The sequence below is a fragment of the Centropristis striata genome, chromosome 19, assembly GCF_030273125.1.
Source record: "Centropristis striata isolate RG_2023a ecotype Rhode Island chromosome 19, C.striata_1.0, whole genome shotgun sequence".
Taxonomy (NCBI): domain Eukaryota; kingdom Metazoa; phylum Chordata; class Actinopteri; order Perciformes; family Serranidae; genus Centropristis; species Centropristis striata.
Window position 1 is genome coordinate 22,456,454 of NC_081535.1, and position 13,637 is coordinate 22,470,090.

Consider the following 13,637-nt stretch of genomic DNA (forward strand, 5'->3'; position numbering starts at 1 on the left):
TAAACTTAAGATGGTAGCTGTACAAATGTAAGGTACTGACTTGAGTATTTCCATTTTTTCCCCTTTAACACTACAGTAAATGTTATACTTTTCTTACTGCAGTTATGTCAGTTTTACATATTGTCCTGTCTAAATAAGTACCTGCAGCCCAAAAACAAAAAAAATGGCCACAGGTGTTTTTGTACATTCGTCGTTTGCGGTGCCCTCTAGTGGCTGTAGTAATTATGAATGACGCCAGGTTGACACCAATAGTATAAAGAACCAGAAAGTCCACTTATGGAGGTTGGGAGTGGTGGTGAATAGACCCGTGGTGTGAAACTAAAGGTCAAAGTTGTTATCTAATCTTCTGTAACTTCACTTTAGTTCTTCACGAGTTACATCGCCTACTAACTCCCTCAGCTACGTCCATTTATTTAAGTTTTTTTTTTTAGTACCCAAAAGCTTAACTTTTTGACCTATTACGCTTATTTTATTGGAATTGTAACTAACTTCCTCCATAAAAAAGTCAGAGTGAGTGGCCCTCATACTCACAATGGTCATTAATTAATGATTCTATGGTAAAATAGTTTTTATAATCCATGACTAAACCATTATGTCTGAACTTCTCCCCCGAGCCTGAGAAAAGGGATGGGAAGATCAAACATCCAGAGGGATATTGCACACTAAAGCCGCTGCTCTTTTACATCTAAAGGAGCCGGTTGATGCGGTTTGGCTATCTGATTAGGATGCCTCCTGTTAGAGGTTTTCCAGGCACGTCCAACTGGTAATAGACCCAAATAAACCCAGAACACATCAGAGAAATTGTATATCACATATAACTTGCTGGAACTGGAAAACACTGCTGGAGAGCTGGATTTCAGGAATACTTTGCTCAGCATGCTGCTAATGCAACCCTGCTCTGGATTAGCAGATGAAAATGAATAGGTGGATGGATAGATGGATGGATAATCCATTACTGATGGAGCCTGGGAGAGAACAAAAAACCCTCTCATTGTTGATATTCATTTATACTGTATTTCTGGATATAATCAAACTTTTAATTTGATTACTGTTACCAGAAGTGACACTGCTCCCTCTCATGCACCTGGCTCTTTTTGTAATTGTTTGGATTAATTAAAGCAGCAAGGGATTTTCTGTAAAATAGATTTATGTCTTCAGCAGCTTTATTAAGCCAACAATGTTACTGCTTTATCAAAGCTGCATGTGTGTGGACTGAAAGAGGAAACCCCTGCAGATACTGGGGGGAAATTCACACTCCACAGACAAAGGGCACAGTTGGATAGCTGGTTCAATGTAATGACTCACCTTCTGTGAGGCAACAGTACTGGGGACAATGTAGTTAAATATGCCATATGTCCAAATGCATCCTTTTCCACTGCATATTTCAACTGTTCAATATCTCACAGAAACTGTATGCATTTATTGTCTAATATACACCCAGTTCTTGCTGGCATACACTATTAGCTATAGCTTTTTCAATGATACAAAGCCATCATTTTATTGAACCAATTAAGCTCATTTATCAGATTTTATTTCCTTTGCAAGGTGTGCAAAAGGGCAGGCAATTGCTGGCGGTAGATGATTTAGGGGTTTGACTTTGAGATTAATTTTATAAAGCCATTTATAAGGGCAACAGAATTGCTGTCTTTCACCTTAGAAGTAAAGAAGGTTGTTAAATTCTCCCAGCAGATGACACTGAATGGCTAATGCATGTTTTTTTCATTAGCAGCAGGGTGATGAACTCTTTTTCTTGTTTCCGTAATTTGACAGGAGTTCAGCCAGGACGTTTTTCAAACGCTGCTGTGAAAGTTTTAACAGGAGAGCAGAATGCTAATTAGTTATGTTTTGAAATCCCAACATCCTCCTGAGTGTCGGAATTTATTCCGTCTCTTGTCCTCTGCTCTTTTTTTTGTTGTTGTGGGTTTACACCGAAGGACAGGACATGTCCTCTAATGAATTACCTACGACTTTCTCTATGACATGATTTAAGTAGATAATAGTCCATTGGTGTTGCACAAGGCAAAATGTATTCCATTTGTTGTGAAAATATCATAGAGGGATTTAACAGTGCTAATTATTTGATGAAATCTGTTTGGTACCTGCAGGGCAAATGCTAATGTCACACTCGACTGAAAATCTGGTTATCATTTATGAATTAAGTTCAAATAATAATGTGTTTCATTTTGTAAATAGCCAACTGCAGCATTGTTGTGGTTAAAGATAATTTTAGAAAGATCTTTTGAAGAACTATACTTATAAATAATTGTTCTTTTTTTAGTGATTATATAGAAAACATAAGATGAAAAATGTTTTATTCAGCAGCTGAACTCCTGCAGAGGTTGGTCCGGTGAAATATAGTAATAAGATGCAAAGTCATATGGGACGTCAGCATTTTTCAGATATTGTAGGACATAAAGCACAAATTTAGCCTGGAGAGATGAATGCAGGCAGCCATGGAAGAAATAAAGCACTGTTAGAAATTATAATTGGTCAATAGCCTTGGAGAAGAAGAGGGGGGATGGCATTGTTGAATCCCTTAAGGGACAATGGATGTTTTTTACTTCATTTTACTTACATTTAAATATACTCAGATCATTCTGTCTTAATTCCAAATTACACTGTAAGTAATTCAAAATTAATCTATAACCATATCTTAAACTCACAGCTTTAACTAGATAATGTAACTCTTTCCCTGTTTCATGGAGGACAAACATGAACAAAGAAACATTTCTAATTCGAGTAAATAAAATAAAATATAATTATGAAATTACTTGCCTGAATTGCTTAAAATAAATAACTATTTTTGGTGTGTGTGTGTGTGTGTGTGTGTTTTGTAACAATTTGTTTACCAACATTTTTGTCAGTCATCACCTCATCAAAGACCTGTTTGAGGGTTAAGACTTGGTTTTAGAGGTTAAGGTTACAATTATGTTTAGGTTAGGCATTTAGTAGCGATGGCTAAGGTTAGGGTAAGGGGCTAGGGAGTGCATTATTCAAATGAGGGTCCTCACAAGGATAGAAGTACAAGGATGTGTGTGTGTGTGTGCGTGTGTGTGTATGAGAGAGAGAGAGAGAGAGAATCTGTGAAGGAACATTTTTAATTAGTACTAGTACTCAACAATATATAAGCCTGATTAATTGAACAAACAGAGCTGAAAGATGCAGAGATGCAAATAGTTGAGCAGACCAGAATTTTTCTGACAGGGTTCTTATTACCTTTGTATGTCTTTGACAAATAAACCCTACACAGTTACACATGCCGAAGTCTAAGCCATCACAACTTGACAACTGCTTTTTGTATATTGCTTTCAGCAAATGTCTCATAACTTAACGAGGCAGCTATTATAAACTTCAATACAGCCTGAGAGCTCTATTTCTAAAGTGCCCCCATGTACCAAACTTCAGGCAAACTTTAGCTAACAGTATGATTCCTCTATCACTTCTTTGAAGTGTTGACAGGATTTGTGCCAAAGTATTTTAATGTGTCAATTAAACACGCTGCAGCAAGTAGCTGAGAGGTTTTTTAATTTTCTGAGAGCACTGACAGTAATGAACTTTTTTTTGCGGCAACAACGCTAGTAGGCTTCCTTCGTTATATAATTTCTCCTCAAGTGAAGTATCACCCATCCACTTATCAGGCATCAACCCTCATCCTTGACCTGTTCCACATTTTTCAGGTATCATCTTCCACAATCAGCCATGAGTTCCTGCATTCAACAAATGTTGACCTTTCATTAATTCTCACCTCTGCTTGTCACCCTTTAAACCTATCATATCTCCACCAATTTTCTGTCATGCTGGCAATTAGCCACAAATAATGTTTTCACTATCGTGTGGATTTTTTTTCTGGTCATCACCCTTTAATTTGTGGGGTGTCCTGCAACCTGCATTAATGAAAATACTGTAGCAATAAAGTAATAAATATTGTACTGTAATTAAGATTCGGTTGCAGAGACTTCTGTGCTCATTTCACATTTTCCTCACAGGGCTGAAGGGTGAATTGTGTACACGTGAGACCTGATCAGTGCAGGCTTGAGCACCGATGACTGAACCGTATGAGCGATGACATTCCTCGACACCTTTTGCCAGACTGACGTCAAAGGTAACAGGTGACTTCAGATCTCAGACCTCTGCCCCCTCATTGACAAAGAGTCCGTTAAAATACTCACATAACAACAGCTATATTGATTACATTCAGTTCACACAACGCCTCCAGACGTGTTGCTCCCAGCATCTGCACCGCCCAGCATATCTCTCCCGAGTAAATCTCATTTCCTCCCTGTCATCTATAAGCTCTACAGCAGTCTCAGCCTGGTAGACGCACAGAGTCTCACATAGGGATGAGAGCACGCAGCTCTGCGCTCTGTATGAGTTTAATTTCTGGATAATTAGCATCTCATTGGACTGAAGAATACAACTTGGATCCTGTAAGGTAAGAAAATAAATGTATTTATTCGTGTAACTTTATTTTTAAACGAGATAATAAATCTCTGGAAGAAATTGTCACTTTCCTTTTTAGCTCCTGGGTTAATTAATCATACATATACAGTACGATCTACTTTTGTTTGTTAACTTTGACAATATTAAGACTATATGACTGATTTGAGACTTTTGCTTTGAAAAATAAATACTTGTTGAAGACCGATAGGAACAAATTACCCACCAAGCATGTCTGTTGAAAGCAAGTGCAATTACTTGGAGATACTTAGAAAAAAAAATACAATTGAATATTTTATCGGTCGAATATTGAATCTCAGTTATACTGTGGACCTCTAGGGATTGATTTTTGGTCCTTGAGGTCCAACACCTTCTCAGTCATTCAAGTAACTGTTAGTAGAACAGCAGAACAAAGAAAGGAAAGAGGGAAGGAAAGCAATCTATAATTTAAATGCACTGATCACACTTATCTCATCCACAGAGGGGTTGAATTCCAGATGTGCACTAGATGATTATATTCAGTTCTTTCTTGGTGTATGCCACAGCATAATGATTGTTGCAATGAATGTGACTGTTTGAGCAAATAACTATAACTAGCATCTATTATCAAATATTCTCCTTTAGTAAGAGTAAATCTGAGTGAGTGTGTGTGTATATATATATATATATATATATATATATATATATATATATATATATAAATATATATATGCATATATATATATATGCATGGATAGACAGAACTGAATACTGACAGTCATCTCACAGTGTGTATGCATATCAGTTGATTTATTTAACAATTGTGGGTATGGATATGTGGTAATGTGTAAATGATTGTGTATATTGGGGCGATAAACCGGCAAAAAGGGGCTATTAAATATTAGTCAGGAATTAGATTAGATATTCCTTCATTAGTCCCACAATGGGGACATTTTTCACTGTAAGAGCAGCAAAAAGTGCATTATCAAGTGCAAAAATAGAATTATCAATAAAATAACAGCAAATAGAAATAAGCAATATTATCAAGAAATATAAACAAATTAACATAAAAATATTTGTATTGCACAGTGAGCAGTGAACCTGATTGATGTATTGCAGGTGTTGATATTTAATGCACAGTTTATGTACATTAGTACATTAGTGTAGTCTGCAGGAAGGAAGGACCTGTGATATCATTGTTTAAGGTGTTGATGAATGGACTCCAGATTTTTTTCCATCGATATGGATCCAATAGATTTTTTCCTGAGTGTAGTATGGATTTGTTTCTTTGATTTCCTATTCTTGTGAATAGCTTTCTTGGTGATGATTTTATTAATGAATTTTATAGGATTTGTTGTTTAGTGTCATGCACTACTGCACTACTTTAGTTCATTTATGACACAAAAATAATTTGATTTGACAGCCCGTCAGTCAGTAGATCTTGAGCTGCAAAGAGTGATTGCATCAAATAAAGAAACACAATTTAGATTCAATTTAATTCAACTCATAATACTTTTCAGCATTAAACTTCCCCAGTTTATTACTTACATTCAACTTTCTGGAATATTGTGTTTAAATGCTAAATCTGTTAAAATGTGCTAATTTGCATACATTTCCAGTAAAGAATTGCAAACATTGGATAAAGCTAGGTTAAAAATTTTGGTTTTATTCTGATGACATATAAGAGTGAAAGGTTTTTACTGAGGGAATTTTAAATATCTCTTTTATCACTCCAAAAATAAAAATAAAAACCTTCATAATATAGATAGAAATTAAACTGGAAAGTAAATCAAACAATGACAACAAAACCCCCCTGACAAAAACAAACTCATTTGTGGAATAATACTATAAAAAAATACCTTTAAAGATATGTAGGAAAACACACTACAGGTGAATAGGATAAAAAACAAAAATAACTAATGCATATCACATATGAAACTTTCCCAGTTGATTCCCCACATTAGGACAATTACATTTTGTTTATGACTTTTCTATTATAATATGCAAATTATGCATTATCCAATGCAAACTTTTGGTGAATTTACGATAAATCTACAGACGCGAATAGACAAGTTGTTGTAAAATGAACACCTAAATGTGTATTTTGGATGTTTCCTTTTTCACTAGTCTGAAAGAAGACATTTCAAAATTGACCAGTGCACAAAAAGCAATGTTTTTGCCTTCAAAATGTGTACAATTTTATAATCACACAAAAATAGCTGGAGTCAATAATGACATCATCCCATCCTAGACAGCTTAATACAGATGATTGATTTAACCATGTAAGCAGCGAGCCATCAACCCCACTCTCACTGTTCTCAAAACAGATTGGTTATTTTGCTCAGCATGTTGGTTTGAGAGGAGTGTGAGCGAACATGTGCTTGACTGAATCAACCCACTTGCAATCATCAAAACACAGGAATTGGATTATTGATCTCTAGAGAGGTTTTGCTGTTATATGTAATTATCAATTGATCCCTTCTTCTGGTCTGGGGGCTTCAGCTCCCGCTGAGAGGATGTATGTAATGGTGTTCTGCTTTGTAATTGGTTGATTTTTTTTTAAACAGAGGATATTTAACTCAGAGCTCAACATTCCAAGCACATAATAAGTAATCCAACCTGATTGTCTCTTTCTTTCTAGCTCTTACAAGCACTATGACCCAGAATCCAGTGCTCAACACCACCTTGGAGGGTTTGGACCTTTCCAATTCCTCAAGATTGCAGGAAAACCCTTTAAGCCACCAGAACATCACCTACGTTGACTTTTACCTCCACAAGCCATCTGTGGCTGCAGTGTTCACCGTCTCCTACCTGCTAATCTTCCTGGTATGCATGGTGGGCAACGGGGTGGTGTGTTTCATCGTGCTGCGCAGCAAGAACATGCGAACTGTCACCAACCTGTTTATTCTCAACCTCGCCATCAGCGACCTGCTGGTTGGCATCTTTTGCATGCCAACCACACTGGTGGACAACATCATCACAGGTCAGGTTTTATTTTACAGACTTTATCTGTGTTCTTTTCCAAGTTTTTGAAATGGAATCAGCTGTTAGCAGATGACGTGGGCAACAAGTTGTCCAAACCATATGGACAGAAATCTCATTAGTAGTTTAAACAAGTTGTTAACATTGGGAAACAGTCACTGTTACATTAGGTTTAGGTGACAAAAGTACTTGCTTATGATGAGTAAAAATGTAAGCTATATGGTAAGCAGCAAAAGCTAGTTTAAAAAGTGAGTGAGTTAGTGACATAGTTAGGTGACGTAATGTGCAAAAAAAAACTAAAAAAGAAATACACAGCCTTGGTTTCATGTGGGACACAAACAAAGATCTCCTGGGTCAAAGTTTTGTGTTTGTTTGTCCTAGAACACCCCCTTACCACCTGCCCTTGAAAGAATTTGTTGTTCTTTATACTCCATATCCAATAGGGATGCAACGGTACACAGTAAAATACCAAACTGTTCGGTCCGTTCTGTATGGAACAATATGCCCTTACGGACTGGGGGTTTTTGGTTTTGCAATTCCTTTTTCACTGATGCTTTACAGGCCACTGTGTGTCTGTGTGTATGTGTGTGTGTGTGTGTGTGTGTGTGTGTGTGTGTGTGTGTGTGTGTGAAAAAGGCTTTGAAAAATGGCATTTTGAGGAACATTTGCACATATAATTAGAAAATTTGGACTTGAACACATCAGGAACAATTGTAACTACTGGGAAGCTACAGAATGAAGAAAACCCTCAAAAAGCCAAAAATATAGAGCTATCTCTAATAGCTAAAGCTGTGTTGTTAAAGGAGGACCTCTTATATATACCCCTAATTCCTTTATTGGCCTTAATTTGGATGTTTTTACACTCTTTTTCTCTTTTTTTTGCAGGATGGCCATTTGGTAGCATAGTATGTAAATTAAGCGGAATGGTTCAAGGGATATCTGTGTCAGCATCTGTGTTTACACTTGTTGCAATAGCTGTTGACAGGTAAGGGTTATAAATGTGTTGCTGGTTATTACTTGTATGCTTGTGAAAGACTTTTTCTTTACGCATTTCCTCCAATCCCCTTTGTGTCAGGTACCGCTGCATTGTCTACCCTTTCAAGCAGAAGATGACCATCTCCACTTCAAAGCTTATTATTGTCATCATATGGGTCCTCGCTGTGTCCATCATGTGTCCTTCTGGGGTCATGCTCCAGGTTACAAAGGAGCAGAGGGTCCGAATAGTCTTTGGCAGCAACAACGAAACCATCCCGTTCTACTGGTGTCGGGAAAATTGGCCCAATCAGGAGATGCGGAAAATCTACACCACTGTCCTGTTTGCTAACATCTACCTTGGTCCTCTCAGCCTTATTGTCGTCATGTACGCCCGCATAGGCTTCACCCTCTCTAACAGCGCTATTCCTCAGATGAGGGGCAGTGGAAGTGTGTCAGAGGAGGCTGGTGGGAACAACAAATCTAGTATTGAGGGTCGTCACACAACATCCAGAAAGAAGAATCGGGTGATAATGATGCTGCTGGTTGTGGCTCTGCTCTTCATCTTATCCTGGCTCCCTCTGTGGACACTGATGATGCTGAGTGACTACGCCAGCCTGACAGAGCACCAGTATCGTGTCATTAACATCTATGTGTACCCATTAGCTCACTGGTTGGCCTTCTTCAACAGCAGTGTTAACCCCATCATCTACGGGTTTTTCAACCAGAACTTTCGGAGAGGCTTTCAGGCTGCTTTTAAATTCCAGCTGTGCTCAGATGTGTTTGGTTGCCAGAAGACCTTTGCCCATCGGCTCCGAGGGAACGCTGTTCTCCCCGTCGAGCCTGCTGTCCTCAGTAGATCAGGCTCAGGGGTCAGATCAGTCTTAGTAGGGAATGGGAAGTGCTATCAGGCAGGAGGGAGCATGGCAGCTAAAGGCCATATCAAAGAACAGGACCTGATCATGGAGGACCTTGAAAAGGTGTCCCAGATTTAGACAGACTGAAACTGTGCAGCGCATGGACACTTTCAAGGGATCTGAGGGGTCTGGAGACTCATGTATTGCCAGACTGTTCGATGGTCACCCAATTGTGATGCTTTGTCATGGCCCTTTGGCATTTGATACATGCGACCCTTGAGCATCTATAATCAGTACATACAAACATAGTATAAATAAGTATAAAGACAGAGAAAGAAAAAAAAAAACCTTACATTTTAAACTTAAATTTGGCAAGTACAATCTCTAAAATTGTCAGTTTCATGGAATGATGTTGACATGGCATGGGGGCCAATTTGTGCATTTAGATCATGAAACAGGAAGTTGTTGTAACTTGACTGTCCATTGTCCTGTCTGCATCAACTTTCTTACCCTTTGAGACAAGTCTTGGCCTGAGGAAATCTACGTCTCAATGTTGACTATAAGTCATAGCACCACCTATTGGTAACAGAAAGTCATTTTTTTTATGACAAACACCATCTTATTTACACTCATTTTATATTGTATGGTCCACACTTGATTTGAAGACATTTTTGAAGACAGACATAATGCATGTTGAGTATGTGTTCTGTTGGAAAATTGGAACTGCAATTTGTTTTCATGCTAGCTTGAAGGGCACTGTAAATGTTGCTACCTTCCTAGAGAGTTGGAGGTTTGCAGCCTGCACCAAAGTTCCATTTTCAAAGAACAGCCATGGTTAGTGCTCACCTCAGTAACTAACACTTCTGTTTACAGGTAATCAAATATGAGATTCAATTAATGGCACAGTGGTGCAGCTGGATCTGATTGTTATTCTGAAGGGCACTCAACAGTACTCCTTCGATTGTTTTTAATGTTTTACGAAGAATGAGAATAGAAAAATGACGATGGTTGGCAATTGAAGATTCTGTGATTAGAATTGCATACCTCTCCAGGGTGATGTGCAAGGCACTGTGATGAGAATTGCGTCAGCCTCCTCCAGTCAAAGTGCATGTTGTTGTGCCTCAAGGCGCTGGCCCAACGGCTGTGACAAGCAGTAGCAAGGGAAGAGTGTTGCAGGCTCATTTCAAAACCCTCCATGTGCCCTACTGTTTCCTGCTTCAAAACAAGGCACTATATTACGCTTAAAATAAATGCCAGGTCAAAAGAGGAGAAGATATTTTTTTAGCAAACTAATAACTAAGATATTTGCATTTATTACTATGATTCTGAAAAGGAAAATGGTAAAGTAGAGCCCCTGGAAAGCGGACTATATAAGACGGTAAGATTAAAAGGGCTTTTCAATCACTGCCAGATTGTCTCATTCCACACTATGTCAACCAGACAGTATATTCTCTACAGTAGCCACAGCGACGGGAAATCTATAATTATGGGGTTATTAGTTATGCCAACTATTGAAAAGGTAATAGGTCTGCGAAGACTGTAAAACATTGTTAAATGGAAGTTAATTTCCAGTTTGAGCCCTTTCCCACATGCAATTACATTTTGTTCATGCTGATAACAAAGGAGAATAAAATCTACAGCTCAAAAAATTTGAAATGTAATCTTCATGATCGTAAAAAATTGAATTTAAATCCTTGTATTAAGTCATTATCTTCATCATCATTATGGGAGCCTTTCATTTTTTGTATATTATATTTTTTTCATTATTTTATTTTGCTAAAATAATCATGTCATTTAATTTTTGTGGTCAATATTTGTCAAACTTAAGTTTATAATCAGGTTTAAGGTTAGCCAAACTCTTAAAGGTATTCTGTGGACAACTAGTGGGTCCTTCTTTTGTTTGTATCTTTCACATTGCTGCCTTTGAGATGTAAATGCACCAAGGAAGGGCATGGGAAAAAATGATTAAAAACAAGTAAGAGTGTCCTCCCCCACAAAATGACCCCATATGTAAAGTGCCGCTGTTTAAATGGAACCTATATACCTTTGTAGTAAGAAGCCCTCTGTTGCCTGTGTAATTATAAAGAACGCCTTGGCAGAACTGGCTCTCATGACAGAATAACAAGCGACCAGAAAATGCACCAGGCTTTGACAACAATTATGGTAATGGCTGACATTGGATGTAGACTTAAACTGGGAAAGGGAGGTCTGTAAAAAGATAAACCTTTGATGTTTGATCTCGGGTGAATCTTTTTGAGCGTAACAACCCCTGCAAAATGACTTGTTTCACTACCAGAATTTGTCGAGAAGAATTGCATGATTAAATTATTATAATCCCATTAAAATTAGTGTACTGAATTGGCCAGCGGAAGTCTCGAGTATTCTTGTTCAATGAGACCATAGATGCAGAAGATCCGATACTTTTATACATGATACTTTTGGCTTCATGCACCACTGAACAACTTCATTATTTAATGCTGCAACACTCTTTATACATCCATGGTGTAAAAGCAAACAGGGAAGGGATGATACAGAGTATAAAGAACGACAAAGTCCACCGCAAGACAGAAAGGATGAGAATAGGTAAAATAAAATAAAAACACTGGACTTTGACCGAGGAGAATGGTGTTCATTGTGAAACCAAAAGGTAAAACAAGATGTCATTTTAAAATGTTATGTTACTTAATGCTTCATGTCATCTACGTAACTACCTCACTTTTGGCAGTTGGGCTACATTAGTTATGTAACTACCTCACTAATGTGACGTAACTCCCTATATCACTTTGAGTTATTTTGTTGTTTTTTTAACTATCTTTTTAAATGCCTAAACATGTACTTTTATTTTACTCTAACCTGAAGTAGATAGTTTTGTTGCCTAACACAACAGGACTGCAACCCTTACACAACGTCAATGGCGCACAACCTTTCGTTTAGTTATGTGTTGATCTCCTGCCACTGGTAGGGGCATTACTTTTAAAATCACTCATGTAGGACGTGTTTGAGGGTTGGAACAAATTATATATGGAGTTATATACGTTTATTTATCCAACAACCTGCTGCTAGATGTAATGAAGTGTTAATGAGGATGTCAGGTATACTAGTAGCCTCTGTTTTTGGATGCTGCCCCGCTACTTTTGCACGATCCCTTTATTTACTTGTGATTTTAGTTTTTTCACTTTTTTCTCCCAGAAGCTTAAAGAGCAGCACATCATATTGTCAAGTTCTACATGTATGTCGGTTATGAAAGTACTCTTCATGACACTATTGAGAGCAGTTAAATAACCAGCCTCAGGGATAAAGACAGGGGAAAGAGTACCTCACTGAAAGTGCCATTAAATGTACACACTGTATTCAGCGTTTGTTGGATCTATTTCCTCTGATTATTTTCATTATATTGGTTGTGTATATTTTCGGTTCTTTGCTCATTTTGCTTAGTTATCAATCACCACAAGAGGATCTAAGGAAATATGAAAAATCACAAGGTATTGTAAGATAAATGACACAATCATGTGTAAACAGTTCTGTCTTCATGCACATGAATATATGTATGTTTTCAAATGTAATGTATAATTCAACCACCATTTTTTGTTTCATTGCAAACCTTGACATATGTATTTGAAAAAATATGAGTAAAAAAATGTATTACTGCCAATGTTCTTTGCTGCCTGTTGCAAAATAGAAAGAGATTTCCTCACAGTTTACTAATGAAAAATAAAAAGATCTGTTCCAAGACAGACTGTTGAAACAATCTGTTTGTGATTATTATTCTTACATGGAAGTAGTAAGGCTGCAGAGGACGAGTGAAAGTTATGATAATTCTCTGTTCATTTTGGAAGGCTATTTCAGGTTGATAAGGAAAAGACAGACCACACACACACACACACACACAAAATACACATGCTCAATCACTAACCCACTGCAACTATAACGATTCAGTGATTTGTGATATATTATTTTCCCTAACCAAGAATAAATATTTACTGTGTTGCATTTAAGCCTTCACCTATCTGTTCCAGTAAACTAAATTTCCAATTTCCCTTTTCTGGAATCCAGAGATTAACAAATCTGAAGAAATTAGCAAAATTGGTTGAGCTATTTGGCTGAAAAGTTAATTTTTCTTTTTGTCTTTGAGTACAAAGGATTCTGTTTTTGCAATAGACTTCATTACATTTTACTGCTATTAATTATGAAGTAATTTACTGCTTGGTTTGTGGGTGGGGGATTGGGGAGTGTGAATTATATGCACACATATGCAATGTAAGAAATATATTTTATATGCAAAAAACATTTAATAAACACAGTCACGGCATTTTTCTTTGATTCGCTTTGATTGATACTTTAATCTAAACAAAGAAAATTAATAAAAGAGTAACGTCCTTGAACAGTGAGTTTTAATGATTGGTCCTCTGT

At 37.3% G+C, this 13,637-nt stretch overlaps 1 protein-coding gene across 1 annotated transcript; it reads left to right on the plus strand.

Annotated features, from left to right (window-relative positions):
• The first annotated feature begins 4,355 nt into the window (after nucleotides 1-4,355).
• On the plus strand, nucleotides 4,356-9,496 carry LOC131992604 (neuropeptide FF receptor 2-like). The gene is made up of 4 exons (XM_059358224.1): nucleotides 4,356-4,432; nucleotides 7,058-7,399; nucleotides 8,284-8,383; nucleotides 8,474-9,496. Exons 2-4 carry the CDS (start codon nucleotides 7,072-7,074, stop codon nucleotides 9,363-9,365), a joined length of 1,320 nt encoding a protein of 439 aa, XP_059214207.1. The 5' UTR covers nucleotides 4,356-4,432; nucleotides 7,058-7,071; the 3' UTR covers nucleotides 9,366-9,496.
• Nucleotides 9,497-13,637: the final 4,141 nt, after the last annotated feature.

Excerpts from the sequence above, each read along its gene's own strand:
- LOC131992604 (XM_059358224.1), top strand. The coding sequence starts at position 7,072 with ATGACCCAGAATCCAGTGCTCAACACCACCTTGGAGGGTTTGGACCTT. Across the intron at positions 7,400-8,283 it reads GGTGGACAACATCATCACAG|GATGGCCATTTGGTAGCATA; the intron begins GTCAGGTTTTAT and ends TTTTTTTTGCAG. Across the intron at positions 8,384-8,473 it reads GTTGCAATAGCTGTTGACAG|GTACCGCTGCATTGTCTACC; the intron begins GTAAGGGTTATA and ends CCTTTGTGTCAG.